This window comes from Drosophila hydei, unplaced genomic scaffold, assembly GCF_003285905.1.
Source record: "Drosophila hydei strain 15085-1641.00,03,60 unplaced genomic scaffold, DhydRS2 tig00000001-arrow-pilon, whole genome shotgun sequence".
Lineage (NCBI taxonomy): Eukaryota > Metazoa > Arthropoda > Insecta > Diptera > Drosophilidae > Drosophila > Drosophila hydei.
Window position 1 is genome coordinate 7,066,443 of NW_022045643.1, and position 19,085 is coordinate 7,085,527.

A 19,085-nucleotide genomic window follows, 5' to 3' on the forward strand; every position below is an offset into this window, starting at 1 on the left:
TATATTTTGACATAAACCTATATCAATATTATTGTATACCTATTTGAACTAATCTTGCAAATTATGCGTTTTATTGATTAGTTTCTTGCGTAGCTCAAATAATATTAAAGTAAGTGCGGATGCGACATTTAGACTGTCAATGCCCGCTGCCAGAGGAATATAGACGCACTTGCCCCTGCTGCCCACCAGTTTCATGAATCTAGAAGACGGTATTCATTAGTAGTATATATATTAAAATCGATCTTATAGAATGTTTACTTGTAAGCATCGTCGCTAACTCCGTGACTCTCGCCGCCAATAATGAGGATGTTGTGTGCGCCTGTCTGATCCACTTCTGCATAGTCTACAGACGTGCGTGCAAGATTCGCTGGCCTTTCTGGGTTGTTCTCGGCAATGAAGACATGACAATCATCGGCCATCTCCGGAGGTATGTGTAGTGGCAGCTGCTCCCAGGTAACATCGTCATGTATGGGCAAACGGAATTGACCGCCACAGCCACCGCGCAACGCCTTTGATTCCCAGGGATCACAGCAACCGTGTGTGACGACCACCTGACTACAGGGCAAAGCAGCACAGGTCCTTATTATACTGCCCAAGTTGTTGGGTTCACGTATATTGTCGCAGACCACTGTAATGGGTAACGGATCTTTGTCCTGCTGCTGTTGTAGACCTTGCGAAGATGGGCGTTCGAATATTGCCAGAAGTCCAGGTGGTGTTACCAGCGCAGACCATGTTTTTAGATCATGCTGGGGCACTTTGTAGATTTGCGTGTTGTCGTTTTGCTGAGCCTGCGCCACATGTTCCCGCAACAAGGCCAATTGATCCTTTTGGCTAAAGAATAAGGAAAGCATTTTCAAGCCGGATTGAAGTGCTTCCTGTATGAGACGTCGGCCCTCGATAATGATCTGTTTGTTCTTGTCGCGACGTTTGCGTGAACGCACTTCTGTCAGCAAGGTGCTCATTAACGGATCCTGCAAGGTAAGCCGCATGAACTCCAAATTCAACTCGGTGTCTTTAATAAGCGGAGTAGGTGTACGCTTAACTGACGTTGCAACTGGAACTGTCTTTTTGACTGCTGGTGTTGCTGTTATAGCCTCAGCTTCAGCTTTATTTATCTTTTTCTTTGGCTCTCTCGTTTGTTTACTGATTAATGTTGGTTTGTGCTTGCGTAAAGCCTCCCGCGTGTTTATTGGCTGGTGTTGTAACATTGAGTTTTCAAACAAATTCGCCTCAATATCTAGCGCGTCTTTGATGTCATCTTTGACACCACCAGAGGAGCTGCTGCTGAGCCGCACTATATGGTAATTATTCACATATTTTACGTGTGTTTGAATAGCTCGTTTAAGAACGTTATAAAACATCTTTATAAATCTTTGCCGGTATAACCGTATATACAATCGATAATACTATCGATGGTCGAATACAGTGATGTGCATTTCCATATACCATCCGATATTGCTTACTGTTGTGCCTTATCACTATAATGATAATTGATGTGTTAAATTAGATAAGATTTGAATATATTGACTGAACGGCTTTTAACATTAAAAATCATTTTAAAATAGAACTATATAAATTAAAAACATATTTATTGTGTTTGAAGCTCAAAATTTCGTGAATAGACGTGCCGCACTAACACACAAATTATCGCCGCAGTGGCAACGTTCAACAAGTGTGTTAGAGACAGTGACAACTCTGGTTGTCACGAATATTGCATAAAGTTCCACAACTTCGATAGAATTTCCAATTGAAACCATTTTGGATTCATAATAAGTCAATCTGGTTGATTTATTAGAATGCTAACTAAGTCCGTGCTAATTGCCGCTTTGGGTAAGCGCGCATCGAATTTGCTGATGCAACGCACGTTCACCAATACGCAATCCTTGAAGCAATCTATTAAACATCATCAGCCAAATGATTTGGAGAAACGTTTCTTGGTGTGGAATGGCAAATACAAATCGGTAGCTGATGTGCCAGCCTTTGTAGGGTATGTAATTAAAAGTTATGAAATCCAGTTAGAAATGTAAAAGGTTGCCTTGATATTTTTACAGCCAGGAGGAAATGGAGCGCTGCCGCAACAAAATGCGTATTAGGTTGGCAAATATTATGATTGGCTTGACCGTAATCGGCTGTGGCATTATGATCTACAGTGGAAAGCAAGCAGCTAAGCGTGGCGAATCCGTGACAAAGCAGAATCTGGAATGGCACAAGCAATTTAACGAAACAGCCGCCGGCGCAACTGAAGCAAAATAATCATCATAAAAAATACCAAATGCCTCAAAAGTAGTTCATGTAATTAATGTAAATGTAAACCTTAACCATTTGGTATTTTTAAAACTTTTTAAAAAATGCTCAGTACCATGTGGGGCAGGAGCCTAATAATTTAATTGAAACAGTGATATTTTTTAAACTCATGAAAATAGTTTTTATCCACCTAGTTTGATCAAAATGCCAACTGTTAATTGTAGAACACCCTGCACTGAAATAAATGTTTAGTTAAATTTTATTTGCATGAATAAGATGCTTTTGTTGTTCAGCTTAGAGAAATATATACCAAGAAGTCTATCTCGACTAAAAAATACCCTCTAGCACAGATATTTGTTTATATCCTCCATACTATACATTTATCTTGTCAAATCTTAAGAATTTCAACAGGTTATACAGACATTGCGTCAGATAAAAATACTAAGTTAAAATGTTATAATTGGAAAGCTTGATAACTTTTTATGCAATTTATTTATATCCATTACCACTGTGTCGCAGCTGAAACATCAACAGTGACCACCACTTGCGCCAGGTGGCAGCACGCCGGCGCGGAGAGAGAGCGTACGTCCCGGATTGCCAGCCGAAGAGAGCGCAGTGTGGACAGCAGGCGACTACATAGGAGGCGCAGATGGGTGCAGCAACAACCCTGCCGCTCTTCTGCTGCTGCTACTACTGCTGCTTCTGCTGGTGCTGGTGCTACTGCGCGCTTTTCACTTTCCGTTCTTTCAGTTTGTCGAGAACGTTTGAACGCAACGGGACTTTGGAAATCGTGCGTGCAGGAAAATCTAAGTAAAGCAACCAAAAGAGAAAAGGAAAAAAGAAGAAAAATTCCAAATTGCAAGCAAAACGCTGAAAAGGAAATGTGCAAAAAATAGTGTAAAAATAAGAGCCAACAGCGTTAGGCAAAAATGTGCGGGCAGCGGGAAAAAAGCTAAAACGAGAGCAAGTGTAAAAATGTAAACTACACACGCACACTCACACATATATAAATATACATGAATGTAAGTGTAAGTGCCTGGTTGTAAGCGCGTGTATCTGTCTGCCTGTGTGTGTGTGTGTGGCATAACAATGACCACAGACACTACAACAATAGAAACAATAACAACAAAATCGTATTGAAATATTAATAAATTAATTGCTTAATCAAACAGATTGGAGCGGAAAATCCATATTAAAGAACATTAGAAGCGCTATGTGTGAGCGACTTTTTTTTCGAAAAGCAACTGTGTGTGTGGGTGGATGGGTGGTTTTAGTGTGTATATGTATGTGTGTGTGTGTGTGGCAACATTCGTTTGCTTTTTTGATTTGTGAAAATGTGTGTATCCGCGCAAATGTTGTTGTTGCTGCTGTTGTTGCACGACGAGACGACTGTGTCGTGTCGTCTCTTGTATGAACACCTACAATTACAACAAAAAGCAAAAATGAAAAGGAATACAAAATTGTCCTTGTACATGAAAAATGATGTTGCTAATAGTAATTTAGAGAATTTCTAATTGAAACGAATTTGAGTGCCAACTGAAAGGAACAGCAACAACAAAAACAACAAGTTGTTGGCCTAATTAATATATTTTGAATATGCATTGGGCAGCAGCAAAAAGTCATTCAACAGAAACTAACGTTGACGGCCGCGGCGGCTGTTTTTGCGCTCTCTGTGTGTGAAAGTGAAGGTCGTCTGTAGGAGAGAAAGAGCGCACAGTATCAGCAGCAGCAGCAGCAGCAATCAGTAAGCAGCAGCAGCTAAGTCCAAACAGTCCATTTGCTGGCGCAAATGTGCGAAAAAGCCTTGGCTTGGTTTTTGGCGCAACAACAAAGTCATTTTAATACACACACACACACATTCACTCTCTCACACATACACTCACAGAGACACACACATCTATATAACACTTGCAGATATATAGCTTGCATGCACGTGCATCTGCCTTGCTGTGCGTGTGTGTGCGCGCGTTTATGACGCGCTTAATGCACAGCAGCTGCTGCTGCTGCGGCTGCGGGCATACTGCATTGTTGTTGTTGTCGCTGTTGTAATAGCAGAGATGCACATCCCTAGCCAGCTTTAAAGTGCGCCTTGGTTTCGCGCTAGTTTTCAAGGATTTCCCAAGACTTTGCCTTACTCTATTCTTATCAAAGCGAAAATATGTTCGTCTTAGACGTCTTTTCATGAAAAGACATTATTAGATAAATAATTTAGAAATTGCGTTTGTTTAAGACTTAAATGTTTACAAATAATTGTGGTTCAGCCTTGATTAATATTTATTTGAATACGCATATGCAAAAGCAAAGCAAGGCAAAGCCATAATTATGCTTTATAATGTAAACATTTTCCCTTTAGACTTATTTATTCGCTATGGTTGATTAATTTTATGGCTTTTTACTACTTCTACCGGAGCTTATATACATTTAATTTAAAAAACTGTTTATTTTTATTAGCTAGTTCATTCAAATTTTTCTATCGGAGCTGGACAAGTTGTGTGTGCTTGGCAGCCCTGGCATACGCTGCGTATACATACTTCGGCTCAGAGCAGTATGTGTGATTATTTGCAGATATAATCACATTTCACGCTTAGAAGGCTTAGCGGGCCTACATAAATTACGCCATTGCCCATCGACTGCTATCCGAGCTGGGGTCACTTGCACGTTTCTGTTTCGGTTACGTTTTCATTCCCTGCTCAACTGCTCCTTCCATAGCTGCTCGTGCGCCTTTTCCTCAGTGGCGCGTTAAATGCGACCGAAAAGTTTTTCGGGACTGCTGATGCGTTTCACTGATAACTCGTTCTTGTTCTCTCTCTTTCTCTCTGTAAAGTCGTTACGCTTTTTATGACTTCTGCAATTAATTTGAATGGCATCCAGTTTATTGTTAGAGCCAGTAACTTGCACATGGCCAGCGTTCCGCTTGGCCTTGCAAGTAGCAGCATTTCACATCATCTGATTGTCGAATGTGGGTGTCTGTGTGTGCACGCAATTTAAATACTAAATTGCGTTTCGCTTGCAATCCCATTTCGACTCGCACAACGTGACGTATGCGCAATGTATTAAATGTATAATAAGCATACGCACTGTTGGCCAACACATAAGTTAATGTATGTGACCAAATTGAACTGAAGTCGCATTGTCTTGCGCCCAGCTCATAATTTAAGCAACTTATTTTGTAAATTAGATCAAATTGCTTATTGGAAATTGAAAATAAGAAATAATAAATTATTCATATCGTTTGCTAGGAATAATTCATTAGACATTCTTGTGGTATCAACCGATGCTCGTAGATTGCGGTTTATTGGGCTTAGCCCATCAATTTGGCTGTGCTTACTTGAAATTGTCATTTGTTGCCGTTATAAATGATAAATCAACATTCCTAATATCCTCAATGAGGCAAGTTTTTCAATATTCTCACAGCAACTAAGCAGGGTGCCCCCACCTCAATTGAGTTGAGTTGGGCCGCTGGCAAATGGATACATAAGCATCTCTTAAGCAGCACGAACCCAAAAATTATAGAAGACAGAATACAGCACAAACGGTTTTAATGTTGAGCCGACAACGAAGACGACAACGACAGCGACAACGACAACGACGAAGACCAACTCGAGTCACAAAAAAAAATAAAATAAAATAAATATAAAAAAGAAGGAAAATACCGCCGCCTAGCGACCCAAACCAAATTAACCACCCACATACGAAATGGCCGTCCCGGTCCCCTTGGGGCCTCTGGGCAGGCGCAGACTCGGCTCGCCTCTCGGCTCTCCCTTTAGCTGTTCTCTGGTCTATGCCTGCATTTGGTAATTTTCAATAGTTTTGGCTTTCTAATGCCGCCAACGCAGACCCCAAAAAAAAAAAATTAAAACATACAAAATTGCTTGTAAACAAAATACACTAAAGACAGACGCAGCAGCAGCAGCAGTGCGTGTGAGTGTGTGGGTGCATGTGTGTGTGCTGTTGTTGTTTAAATATAGAACACAACTAAATGTAAACATTGTTAACGTGGTGTCCATAAAAATACAAAATGGAAATGCACAGACATAAAAATGCGTTTATGAGCCGAAAGCATCTTCAGTTTCTCTGCAAATGTCCCATCGACTTTTCTTGGCTTTTCATTTCATTTTGCTACAATATAGAATATTTGCAAATTTTTGGCGGTTCCGGCGCTTGACATAAGAAATTTGCTGCCACAAGGGAGCGTGCGTGAGAATGAACTGGAGAGTGAGAGTGGGAGAGAGAGGGAGAGTGAGAGAGAAAAAGCTTTAGTCTTGGCGCAAAAGTCAACTCATAATAAGGCTCGTAATTGGGTTCCTCGCAAAAAATGCACAGGATTTCCGTAGATTTTACGTGTATTTTATACATTAACTAACAAGCTAGGGGAGGTACTTTCTGGTAATGGGCTGTGCAGCTCTCAACAATAAACAAAATTACAAAAAAAGGTAAAAAAAAAAAAACAAAAAAATACAACAAAAAATTGTGGAAATTATAATGAAGCTTGGCAAAGTGCTCAAGCGAATTGTGAATACACTTTATTTATATAGCCTATATAAAAATGTTGGTAAATTTATGAAAAGGAAATCGTTTAGAAAATACTGCCGTATTCGAGATACATATGTTCTTGAATATTTAATTGATAATATTTCTTGAAGCACATGGAAATGGGAAATTTTGCCAAATTATATATATTTATTTATACTACACATGTTTATAAACAGTGTGGCATGAAAACTGCATTGAATGAAATTTCTGTTTTCTATTTAAGTAGTAAAATTATTATTATAAAGCAAGCGAATGCGCATTTCAAAACGAGCAGAAAATATAATTGCTTGGTGATATATTTTTCAGAAAAAATTAGTAATTAGAACTATTATTAAAACAATTTAAATTATCTTAAATTGATCTGAGCATTTTTAAATTAATGTTTATAGCTCATCTTAAGTCAAATTAAAATAGTTTAAATTAAGCCAATTAAAATTGTGCTTAATGTCTGGTTGATAATTTAGAAAAAGTAATTGTTAATATAAAATTTAGTTAATATATTTTTTATATTTTTTTTAATTTTTATTTTTAATTATTTGATTTATTATTTCTATTTTTTTTTTTGGAATACCATTCATTAAAATTATTTTTCAATTATAAAAATTTATATTTGCAAGTTGTTTAAATAATATATATTGTATATATATATTTATATATAAATTATCTATTTTATATATATTTTATCTATTTTATATATTTTAATATATTATATTATATATATTGCTCAAAGAATCATTTTTGAATTTAAAATTGTCAACATTAATAATACCAAAAACAACTATTAATTATTTAATTCTTTTTCAACAATTTGAGTTTTTATTTTCATTAACTAATTAGTTTTTATATTTTGAAATATTTCAAAATGAGTCATAAAAATGTATATATTCAAAATTTCTTACATCTACAATATAACATTAAAAATGTTTTATTTAGCCAATTAAATAATTATTTTTAGTTTAAATAACGCAGACAAGATTTTGTTTATAATATAAATTTTGTTGTTATATTTACAAAATTTTTAATATTTATAATTGAAATTTTTTATATTTGATTTGTAAACTCGCTCGGCCGAGTGAAATGTTTATATTTTTTGCCCCTAGCAAAGCTCAAGCAGAAGTCAATCACCCCTGCCACGACTACTATATCATATTATATTCTCGTTTTCTTCTGTTGCGCAAGGGCAACTGACAAACAGCTGAAAGACAAATTGTATACAATGTTTGGTTTATGGGCGCGAGCTGTGAATGGATGAATGTGCATCATTATGTGACTGCTGCCCATTGTTGTCCTCCTCAGTGGCTGCATGGCAAAAGTTATGCTAACCTTGAGACGCTGAAGGAACAAACCTGAATAGGCTAACAGCAGCAGCAGCAGCAAGAGCAACAAAAACATATAATTAGGCGACAACAGAAAATAGTGCCAAACCCAGAGTTGGCTAAAATAAGCTATGCAAATAATTAATGAAGCTTGGAAAATAAGGACATGTGGCGCCTTTGTTTAGGTAACGGAAGTGCGCGACCCTAAAGGCCCTCCTCCCGCCTCATATAAGGTGTTGTTGTTGGCTATTTTTTGGGCTGCTGGGCTTATTTTTCCAGCCATTTGATGTTTGACAATTTATTTTGATGGCGCACAACACGCACACGTCAATTCTGGCTGTTGTTGTTGCTGTTGAACTAGGCGCCTCAGTCAGCGACGTCAGCAAAGACGACGTCAACATCAATGGAAGAGCAAAGCAAACGGCATTGATTAATTTCCATTTGGGCACACTAACCGAAAGCAAGGTCGAGCTCTATGCTAGGCAGCAGAATTGTTGATAGGATAATGTGGCATTAAAACATTAAGGGCCGACACATCGGCTGCTGCTACTGCTGCTGCTGCTGTCGTTAGAGTAGAGCCACTCAACCCACTGGTTAGTTCGGTTTGATTGAAGCGTTGAGGTAACGAGCCAAAGCAGAAGTGTGTGTACAGAGCTGTCAGTCTAAAAGTCGATATAGTCTGTTCACTGTTTGAAGAGTGTGCCAGCTTATATACTGAAGTGTGTGTGCTAGTGTGTATGTGTGTGTGTGTGTAGTTGGTGTGTACTTTCTATGTGCGCTGATTTTGAGTGATAACCAGGTGGCGACTAGACACTTTGAGCTGCCAACATCCCAGCCATAATGTAAACTATAAAATGCAATTACTTTATTAGTTTATCCAATGTACATCGCTACAAGCAAGCCAAGAGTCCTGATTTGAGGGCCAACCTTATTGCATTATGTGTAATTGTATTGTTAGAAATTGCATAGCGAGAGTTTCTGCTTTAAGTTTATCGCGTCATGATGTGTCAAGCACAACAGGGCACTGTTTAATGGACTCATAATAAGATTGAAATTGCTTTCTTTGAACTTGAATGCAATTTAATGATATATGAATAATAATTAATATTTTATATTCTGAACATCAAATAATGAGATATATAATAATACTAAAAATATTTTATATTTGGCGTATATGTATTTATAATATTTTATTTTTTATCATCAAATCAGAAAATGAAAATAACATTTTGAATTAGTTTTCAATATTTCAATATTGGAACTTTAAAATTTTTAACTTTTCCAAAATGAAAAAAAAAAAATTTAGAAGTGAAGTGAAGTTTGCATATTCGATTAAAACTTTTGTCTTGTATATTAAAAAAAAATAGGAAATAAATATATTTTGGAAGAAACGTTAAAATGGTTCATAGTTTTTTTGCCACTTTCATGAAATAAATATAAAATTATATCATTTCATATATAACATTTTAGAACATCTCCAAAAAGGCTTCATTCAGTATAAATCTTCACTTTATTTATTTTTAATGATTTACAAAAACAAAAAGTGTAAAAATACTTCATTGACACTTTTATCTTCTAACTTTTATAAAATTGAAAGAACTTAAAACATATGCTTTTTAGTTAAGTTTGCTTCTAGTCAGTTTCGATTTCTAATCAATACCTAACTGAATTCTAGTACTCGCAAGCTTTTATATAGACAAATAGTTCAATAAAATAGCAATAGTCATCTGCGTTATATAAATCTATTATATATAGAATATATAAAACACACTTCAATGCAATAATAATTTTTATAGCAATAAGTTTATAGTCCGCATTTTACTATATTTTCACTTCCACATATATTCTACATATTACATTTGATTTCCTTTTGTCACCTTGACTTCTTTCCATATTTCATATAGTTAAATATACACATATATTTATACATATTCATATATTCACTGACATTGAATCATCATATCATATCACCTTAGCTATCCTATTCGCAACTTGTGTAACCTAAGCCTTTGGTCTGCAAACGGCTTTCTAACGACCATCAACTAACTAATAACTTCTAATGGCTTTCGTTACGGCCAGGCCACTCGGCGAAGACATAAAGTCGAATACCTTGGTTTGCATTAATAATAATATTCATAATCCATTTGACAGCGCCCATAAATATGCAAACACTTTCCTATACATATATATATTAATGATATATACATATACATATACGTATTTCGGTGCATATCGACCCGTCATCTATTAAATGCTAACAACTATCGTGCCAGTCATGCTCGTAAATATTATATAAATCAAAGAAACACATTATATAGACTTCAAGAGCACGCCAGAAATGTGACATTTATGGAAACAAATGACTTTTTGTCAAATGGCTGAAGACAAATAACGCTGAGAGCGAGCGGATGGGTTTGGTTGGCTGGGCCTTGGCTTTGAGATGCTACGCTTAATGCCTAAAATTTAATTGTAGTTGCAAAATGACTTTGGGACCGTTTCGGGGTGTTAACTGTATTGAAATGCACATAAATTGTTGCTACAAATTGTGGCCAGCAAGCAGCTAGCTAGATGCCATCAACCCAACGCCCACACAAGCCATTCATGCCACCCATTAACCCACGCGCTCAGACAGATGGAAGCCAGTTGGGTCGATGGGTCGATTGGTCGTCGTTCATTTTGTCCGTCCGACTTGCTGCTGGTCTGTGGGGAAAGTACAAGAGACTCATTAAAATCACCCAAAAACTTTTGGGCAAGTACTCAAATGTGTATCTCTATCTGTAGCTGTATATCTATCTGTATCTGTATCTCTATCAATATCTGCTCATGTACTTGGCCAGCTGGCGGCGTTCGTGTGTGTGGCTCGTTTAAATATTTAGACAACAACTTGGTTATTGAATGCTGCATTTGGGCCATTGAATCATTATTAAGAATTAGGTGAAAACTCTGCTTTGCGCAGCACATAAGGTAAACAAACTCGAAATATATTTTGAAAAATCTTTAAGTTTTATGATACGATTCATACGCATTTAGAGCCGGAAATTCCAAGGGTTTATAACCAGAAATGCTTTTGTGGTAATTCATAAAATTCGTACATGAATGTAGACGGTATGTGTACTGTGGCGCCATCTATTGTCGAACATGTGCTTGCTGTTTATAGAAATTGTTAAAGCAAATCCATTATTTTGAATGGAGTCTTTAAAACATTTTTAATGTGCTCTCGAAATGGTGTCATAAAAATCAAAATTCAAAAATTTACTTTATACTCAGCTGGTATTTATTAAAAGTGAATTAAAAGTGGAATGAAGGCAACAATATTTGTCTTACGCCTCGAAAATTAAAGCCAATTTTCTATTTGAACTCATTTCGAGTCGCGGTCAGTCACCTCGGACTAAAGGCAGGGTATTACGCAGTCGGCATGATATTAAATTTTAAAAGTTATGGAATTTTAATTGAATTAAATAATGATATCTATGTAATTATATATAGATTACTGCACAAAGCCAATATGCTCTCTAACACTTTAAAAAAAACAGAGTAAAATAAGTTTTTCTCCTCAGATGCTCTATTTACAGATCTTTGACAATGTGTGTCTACTGTACTTCGGTTTATTTGCTGGCATTTCTATAAATAAATAGCTTATGCATTTACTGCACATGAATAATTGAAATTACATTTTTGTTTATTGCGTGTCGCATTCCCATTTGGCCCCACTGTGCGTGGGCGTCTCAATGGGTGGCTACAATTTAAATTTCACTCCGACTCGGCTAATGTGTGCCGTTGTGTGGGCTGGCCAATAGCTTCAAATATGTGCAAATGAATTGTGTGGCTTTTCGTACTAATTGTTTGCTGTTTTTCTTTTTTCTATTTTTTGCCAATTTGCAGTGGTGCAGCGCATAGAACCATCAAGCTTTCCATATCCCCGGCGTAAACAATAAAAGCGAAAATGACAGCAATACGTTTAAGCAATAAAGAAATGCGTGGCAAGCAGCTGCAAATAGCAACAAGACAACAATAATAATCAAGCAACATGTAAAGCCTTTATGGACAACTAAGAAGAAGAAACTGAAACACATCCAAAACAGAGCCCAGGAAGTATATAATAGAATACTATATCCAAAGTAAATAAGCCTAATAGAAAGCCAGCTGCCGTTCTGCGTGAAAGCTTTAACTAGAACTAAGTCCAAGTGAGCCAAATTATAAATATTGACAAATAAAGCTGCACTTTAAAGAGATTGAGAGAGGAGATAGACGCATCCATTGACCGCTGATTACCTCGATATCGCCTCCCCGTCCCACCCCGGCATCGTCTTGGGACACTGAAACATTCCACCACACAGTATGGCCTCGGTCGCCGCTTGGCTGCCCTTTGCACGGGCGGCGGCCATCGGTTGGGTGCCGATAGCTACGCATCCATTGCCACCGCCTCCGATGCCGAAGGATCGTCGCAAAACGGACGATGAGAAGCTATTGATAAACGTCTCCGGCCGACGATTTGAGACCTGGCGCAATACACTCGAAAAGTATCCAGATACGCTGCTCGGCTCGAATGAGCGTGAGTTTTTCTATGATGAGGATTGCAAAGAGTATTTCTTTGATCGGGATCCGGATATATTTCGCCACATACTTAATTATTATCGCACCGGGAAATTGCATTATCCGAAACACGAATGCCTCACCAGCTACGACGAGGAATTGGCCTTCTTTGGCATCCTGCCAGATGTCATTGGTGATTGCTGCTATGAGGACTATCGCGATCGCAAGCGCGAGAACGCCGAACGCCTCATGGATGACAAGCTGTCGGAGAATGGAGATCAGAATCTGCAGCAGCTAACCAACATACGCCAGAAGATGTGGCGTGCCTTCGAGAATCCGCACACATCGACCAGTGCTCTGGTCTTCTACTACGTAACCGGCTTCTTCATAGCTGTCTCGGTCATGGCGAACGTGGTGGAGACGGTGCCCTGCGGCCATCGGCCTGGACGTGCCGGCACTTTGCCCTGCGGCGAACGCTACAAAATTGTGTTCTTTTGCCTAGATACCGCCTGTGTGATGATCTTCACCGCCGAATATCTGTTGCGTCTATTCGCGGCGCCCGATCGCTGCAAGTTTGTGCGCAGTGTGATGAGTATCATCGATGTGGTCGCCATCATGCCCTACTACATTGGTTTGGGCATCACGGACAACGACGATGTTAGCGGCGCCTTTGTTACGTTGCGTGTATTCCGCGTTTTTCGCATTTTCAAATTCTCCCGCCACTCGCAGGGTCTGCGAATCCTCGGCTACACGCTCAAGTCATGCGCCAGTGAGCTGGGCTTTCTTGTCTTTTCGCTGGCCATGGCCATTATCATATTTGCCACGGTCATGTTTTATGCCGAGAAAAACGTAAATGGCACCAATTTCACATCGATCCCGGCGGCCTTCTGGTACACCATTGTCACAATGACGACGTTGGGGTAAGTAACTGTGATGAAACAGTGTTTATTATCCAATTTGCAATGAAATATTAAATGTAGCTACCATGTGCATTGCCGTTTTATAAAGCCTACTCAAAATGGCATGTCAATGAATTTGATAATATGAAGGCGCAGCCAACTTAACTCTTAGTTATGAAAGCCTAATTGGCAATTCTTTGAAAATTCCCTTTTCTGGTTAGTTATTCACAGGGATATTAGTATTTTTTCAAAATGGCAAGGAAATACTTGATTTATTTGCCAAAAATAGCATATTTTTTGCTAAAATACTGAAAAGCTAATTTTAATGTTAATTTAAATTCAATGTGGTTTTTAGGCTATTTATTATAGAGAATATTGCCTAATCTGATTTATTTTTTTCACTCCTTACCAAACCTTAGCTACGGTGACATGGTGCCGGAGACAATAGCTGGCAAAATAGTTGGCGGTGTTTGCTCGCTCAGCGGAGTGCTGGTCATCGCCTTACCTGTACCTGTTATTGTATCGAACTTTAGTAGAATTTATCATCAGAATCAGCGTGCGGATAAGCGTAAAGCGCAGCGGGTATGTCTGCCAAACATATACACTCCCTTTTTTTTTTATCTTCCATCGATTTTTATTAACACTAACAGAAAGCTCGGCTGGCGCGCATACGCATTGCGAAGGCTTCGTCTGGCGCTGCTTTCGTTAACAAGAAAAAGGCGGCGGAGGCACGTTGGGCAGCGCAAGAGTCGGGCATTGAGCTGGATGATAATTACAGGGATGAGGACATCTTTGAGCTGCAGCATCATCATCTGTTGCGGTGTCTTGAAAAGACAACGGTGCGTATAATTAATACAATAGCTTTCATTTGCAGGACTTAACAGGCAAACGTGCGTCGTTTGGGTTCTCGTCGTCATTTTTCCTTATCATTTTCTATGTTCTGGTTTTGGTTTACATGTTTATTTATCAGACATCTTTGTTTTGTTTCTCTGTGTGTTCTCTTTCCGACAGATGTAGCAACATTTGAATATCTTTCTAGTAGTCCAAAATTCGCACCTTTGCCTTCTGCTCTTTAGGCAAGCAATGACAAGCGACACAACAACTAGAACAGCTACAGCAACCACAACCATAACAACAACTACAAGAACAGCAACGACCACAGCAGCAACCACTGCGAATGCACTTAACACTAATTCAATTGATAGTTGTAGAGGATTTGCTGTGCCAGAGTTCAGAAATCTTGTGCGTGCTCGCTAAACAAATACTTCGTACATATACAAATCAAACAAACATACACACATACATGCATATAAATATAAAAGAAAAGAAAAAAACTTCAGCATTTGATGTGCAAAATTCTTGATTATGATTTTTGTACATTTGTATATTCAATATAAATCAATATAAGTATATACTATATATAAATGTGGCATTTTGTGTTTTCGTTTAAGTTTTATTTCATGTTTATCACATGTTGCATTGGGATTTCGTTTTTGTTTAAGTTGAGCAGCAAACGCGCGCCCTACAATAAAGTTGAAAAAATTAAAGATCATAAAATCATATATATATATATATATATATATATATATATATATATATATATATATCTGTGACTTCTTTCTATATAAAAAGTATCGTAAACGAACCGTAAATAATACATTTTGAAGAAGTAAGTGCTTTCGGTTTAGTAGTTTATGTTCCGTTCTTCTCTTTCCTTAGCTCTCTCTCTCTCTCTCTCTTGCTCTAGCTATCTCTTTTATTCTCATTAAAGTGTTGCAATTTCATCTTTCTCTTTATTATTATTTTTTCATTTTCATTTTCATTTTGGTTTTTTTTTTTTGATTCAAGCAGCAAACGGTTTGTGCTGAAAGCTTTGCGCTCTGTTCAATTTTAACTTAATATTTTTTTAAGTTCTTTTAATTGGTAATTATTGAATAATATTGGATAATATAATGCTTGAAGAGGCGCCCAGCAGCGAATGCCATAAAAAAGATCTGAAACAGCGCAGTCGATGGCTGTCAACACTAAACCAAAACAAAACTGAAACTAAATAAAAACAAGAGCATTAAAAAAATATTTGAAAAATTCAACAATTCGAAACCAAAGAGCGCCTACCAAATGGGCTAAAATATATGCAAAGATTGGCTGATTGAAACTGTAAAGTGATATGGAATTTGTATAAGGGAATTTCCATTAACAAATTGAGTAGATTTTATTTATAGCGTAGCTATAATATTTAACAATTATTGATTTAAATGTAAGAACACCTTAGTCGAATATAGCATGCTTATAGAGAGAAGTTCAAGTTAATGAATTAGAAAAACTTAGAAAATGTTTTCAAATCTTTGTCAGTTACATTTTGACTTTGATAGACACTGACTGATAGTAAAATGTTCGGTATTTGTCATGGAAATTAAGTTTATATATAATAGAATAATACTCATAATATTAGTTTTTGAATATTAATATAATATATATTTTTATGTGGACTAAGTTTCAGTAGGTGAATGTCGACTGCAGCAGTAAAAGGTTTTCAGTACACACTTCTATAGGGTTTCCTTGATAGCAAATACTAGAGTAACCAATATATATATATATATATATATATATACAAAAAGCTGTTAGTATAAGCTTAGTTCATTCATTTATAACGCTGTCTTTACAGAAAGTTTGCATCTAAATAACAAATTATTTCAACTACTTTGATATATGTCACACATCTTAAATCAGTTTTAATAACATAACCAAACTCAAACTATTTGTTGAGTGCTCTTTTGCAATAAACAATCAACAAATCTAACAAAACTAACTAACGAACATTAAACAGAAACGCGCGCGTTTTAAACCGCTAGCTGAAAACGCACCGAAAAGTCGCTCGCTCGTGCTTGCTTTGATAACAAAACAAAACTCACTCCCTTCCCCTGCTGCCTTATGCTCGTTCTGCTGCCCGCTCGCCGCGCTAAGCACTTGGCCCTCGCCCTGACTAAAACAAAAAAAAAAAAAACAAAACAAAACAAAAATAAACAGTTCTTATTGTGTTTTTGTAAAATTGTCATTGCTTAGGTGCCGAATAATAAACCGCCCCCTTCCCACCTTCTCTCTCACTTTTAATGTACATTTAAGCGTTCTAATGTTTGACAATTTTTTGTACCCTTCCCAGCTTTATTGTTCTGATTGTTGTTTTGACTAAACCTTCTCTATAAGTATTTGTTATTACTAAATATATATATTATACAATCCTGTGTTTGTGTTTTGTCTGTCTCTGTGTGTGTGTGTGTGCGTGTGTGTGAGTGTTTATAACAACCTGGCTTAACATCCTAACTCCTTTCTGTATATTTGTGTCGAATTGTATAAGAAAACAAAAAAAAAAAATCAAAAAAGAAAACAAACAACAAAAGTAAATCCAAACATTGTACTCTATGTATTCTACGTTTCTCTTTGTAAAATTCTTCTGGTACTCACACTCAAATGCTCAAATCTAACAGGATCGTGAATTTGTCGAGTTAGAAATACCCTATAATGGCCAGCCAAAGCGACCGGGCTCGCCCTCGCCGATGGCTAGTCCCGCCCACTCGACAAACAGCGCTGCAGGCCTATTGCAATCCTGCTGCGGTCGCTGTTGTTCGCGGCGTTATCAGGTAAGCCATCAACTGTACATACTAAATATCCTATAACTATTTTATGTTGTGTGACAGTTTGTTTAACTGCGTGTGTGTATGTGCGCGCGAGTGTATGTTAATGTATTTGCATTGCAGGTGGGTGCCAAACTATTTTTTAACCCTAAGTACTTAGATGTTTGTTACTTTTGTTTGTGTGTTCACAATCATCTACACTATTTCTATCCAACAAAACCAAACACACATAAAATAACAATTCAGCCTAAAAGCATGCTATACTTTTGTTAACAGCGGGCAACGTAAATACATTGTGCTAAAGTGTTGCATGCTTTTAGGATGTGCGCAAAATAGGCAAAATGTTATTAGGAAATGTAAGTCATTGGGGTGTGATACTAATAGGAAATCTAGTCTATCAAGCATCGTGAATATATTACGATTTTATACTGAAATGCTAATATAATTCATTAATATAAATAAAAAAAATTTACTTTGCCAAAACTCTATTTAAATTGAAATAATATGTGCTAAGACTTTGCTAACAAACAAATTTCATATAAATGGCAACTTTTTATATAAGAGAAGAAAAGTAGAAAACACAGCCATAGCTATAAGATTTAGCAGCTTATAGAAGATTAAGCACCATCTAGATAATGAGAGATAAACAAAATGGCGCAGGCATCGGCTGCTTGATAAAAACGTTGCCTCCTTTTCAGCGCCTAAGTAAACAGACCAAATTTGTAGATACTTAACATAATCCAACAATAAAACTAATATTGACAATATTTTGCAGAGTCACATGACATCTTCTTGACTTTAGATCTAATTAATTGTTTGCTCTAATTTACAGGCCTGCGGCAAGTATATGCCAGCTGCCAGCAATGCTCAAAATAGCCAAAACAATCAGCCAATGGATGGCACCTACCTGGTGGAGGCATCCTTCTGAGCCAGCTGTGGATTATGTTTAATGCTGAAGAAGCTGAAGCTAATTTACGTTTATGCTTACGTTTAGTCTAACTTGAAAAGTTTTTAAACCAAAAAAAAAGTATTGAAATTGTTGTAGACAAAGCAAACAAAATAACTACAAATAACAAATGTAATCTAAAACAAAAACAAAACCAAATCTCTAAAATTTGATTTTCGAGTTAAATGCAAAATAATTTCATTCAATTTTGCAAAACACAAAAAAACAACATCTGCATGTGTGAAATGTAATAATAAAATACAACAGAAACAATGCATAAGCTGCACATAAGAATGGGTAAACATATACATAAAACATATATACATAGTTATATATATATATATATATATATATATATATATATATATAGAAAAAGATAATGAGACACACTACACTTAATTGCGAAGCGGCAAAGTCGGATTTGATTAGCGAGACCCCGTTAATAAATACAACAAAAAATAATAATAATATGCAACACTATTTACTTTATATAGGTGACAAGAAGACAACAAACAAAAAAAAAAAAAAAGAAAAAACCAAAAAACAACAACCGAAACAGACGCATTTTAGAGGAATTTACTGTGTATGTTTTTAAGCGGGCAATAATACAAAATAAATAGCATTGCGAATATAGATTGATAAAAAATTTAATTGAATACTCACTCAAGCAAGTTGCATTGGGTCCAAGAAAAATGGAATATTAATAAATGAATAGGAAAAACTAAAAAAGAGCAAACACAAGAGAACGATTTGTGTAGTAGCGAAAACCAAATGAACTATTTAATTATTGAAAACAAAAAGTAAAAATTATAAAAAATATATTATAAATAAATTTCAAGAATTTTTTAAACGGTCCGTAGTCTAGTCAGTATAAAGTTCAATTCTCTATCTCTCGCTCTCTCTCTTGTATAATTTCTTCCAAGTCCCTAAAGGACGCGACTTTAACTCAGCTTTATGAGAACTTTTAATAGTAATAATTTAA

At 36.6% G+C, this 19,085-nt stretch overlaps 3 protein-coding genes across 5 annotated transcripts; 2 read left to right on the forward strand and 1 right to left on the reverse strand.

Moving 5' to 3' along the window:
* Positions 1 to 13: 13 nt before the first annotated feature.
* On the reverse strand, positions 14 to 1,410 carry LOC111605090 (rRNA methyltransferase 3, mitochondrial). The gene is made up of 2 exons (XM_023323427.2): positions 259 to 1,410; positions 14 to 199 (listed from the first exon to the last, which is right to left on the reverse strand). Exons 1-2 carry the CDS (start codon positions 1,359 to 1,361, stop codon positions 49 to 51), a joined length of 1,254 nt encoding a protein of 417 aa, XP_023179195.2. The 5' UTR covers positions 1,362 to 1,410; the 3' UTR covers positions 14 to 48.
* A 274-nt stretch (positions 1,411 to 1,684) lies between these two features.
* Positions 1,685 to 2,556, forward strand: LOC111605091 (UPF0389 protein GA21628). Its single transcript, XM_023323430.2, has 2 exons — positions 1,685 to 1,987; positions 2,052 to 2,556. Exons 1-2 carry the CDS (start codon positions 1,797 to 1,799, stop codon positions 2,251 to 2,253), a joined length of 393 nt encoding a protein of 130 aa, XP_023179198.1. The 5' UTR covers positions 1,685 to 1,796; the 3' UTR covers positions 2,254 to 2,556.
* A 395-nt stretch (positions 2,557 to 2,951) lies between these two features.
* Positions 2,952 to 18,207, forward strand: LOC111605095 (potassium voltage-gated channel protein Shal). Of its 3 annotated transcripts, none has more exons than XM_023323434.2 (6): positions 2,952 to 3,266; positions 11,976 to 13,546; positions 13,945 to 14,107; positions 14,176 to 14,364; positions 17,011 to 17,163; positions 17,990 to 18,207. In XM_023323434.2, exons 2-6 carry the CDS (start codon positions 12,432 to 12,434, stop codon positions 18,083 to 18,085), a joined length of 1,716 nt encoding a protein of 571 aa, XP_023179202.1. In that variant the 5' UTR covers positions 2,952 to 3,266; positions 11,976 to 12,431; the 3' UTR covers positions 18,086 to 18,207. The 3 variants fall into 3 exon arrangements, with proteins under 3 accessions (XP_023179202.1, XP_023179203.1, XP_030080622.1); XM_030224762.1 differs by lacking the exon at positions 2,952 to 3,266 and adding an exon at positions 11,431 to 11,492; XM_023323435.2 differs by lacking the exons at positions 17,011 to 17,163; positions 17,990 to 18,207 and adding an exon at positions 14,537 to 14,838 and having other exon boundaries at positions 2,958 to 3,266.
* The last annotated feature ends 878 nt before the right edge of the window (positions 18,208 to 19,085 follow it).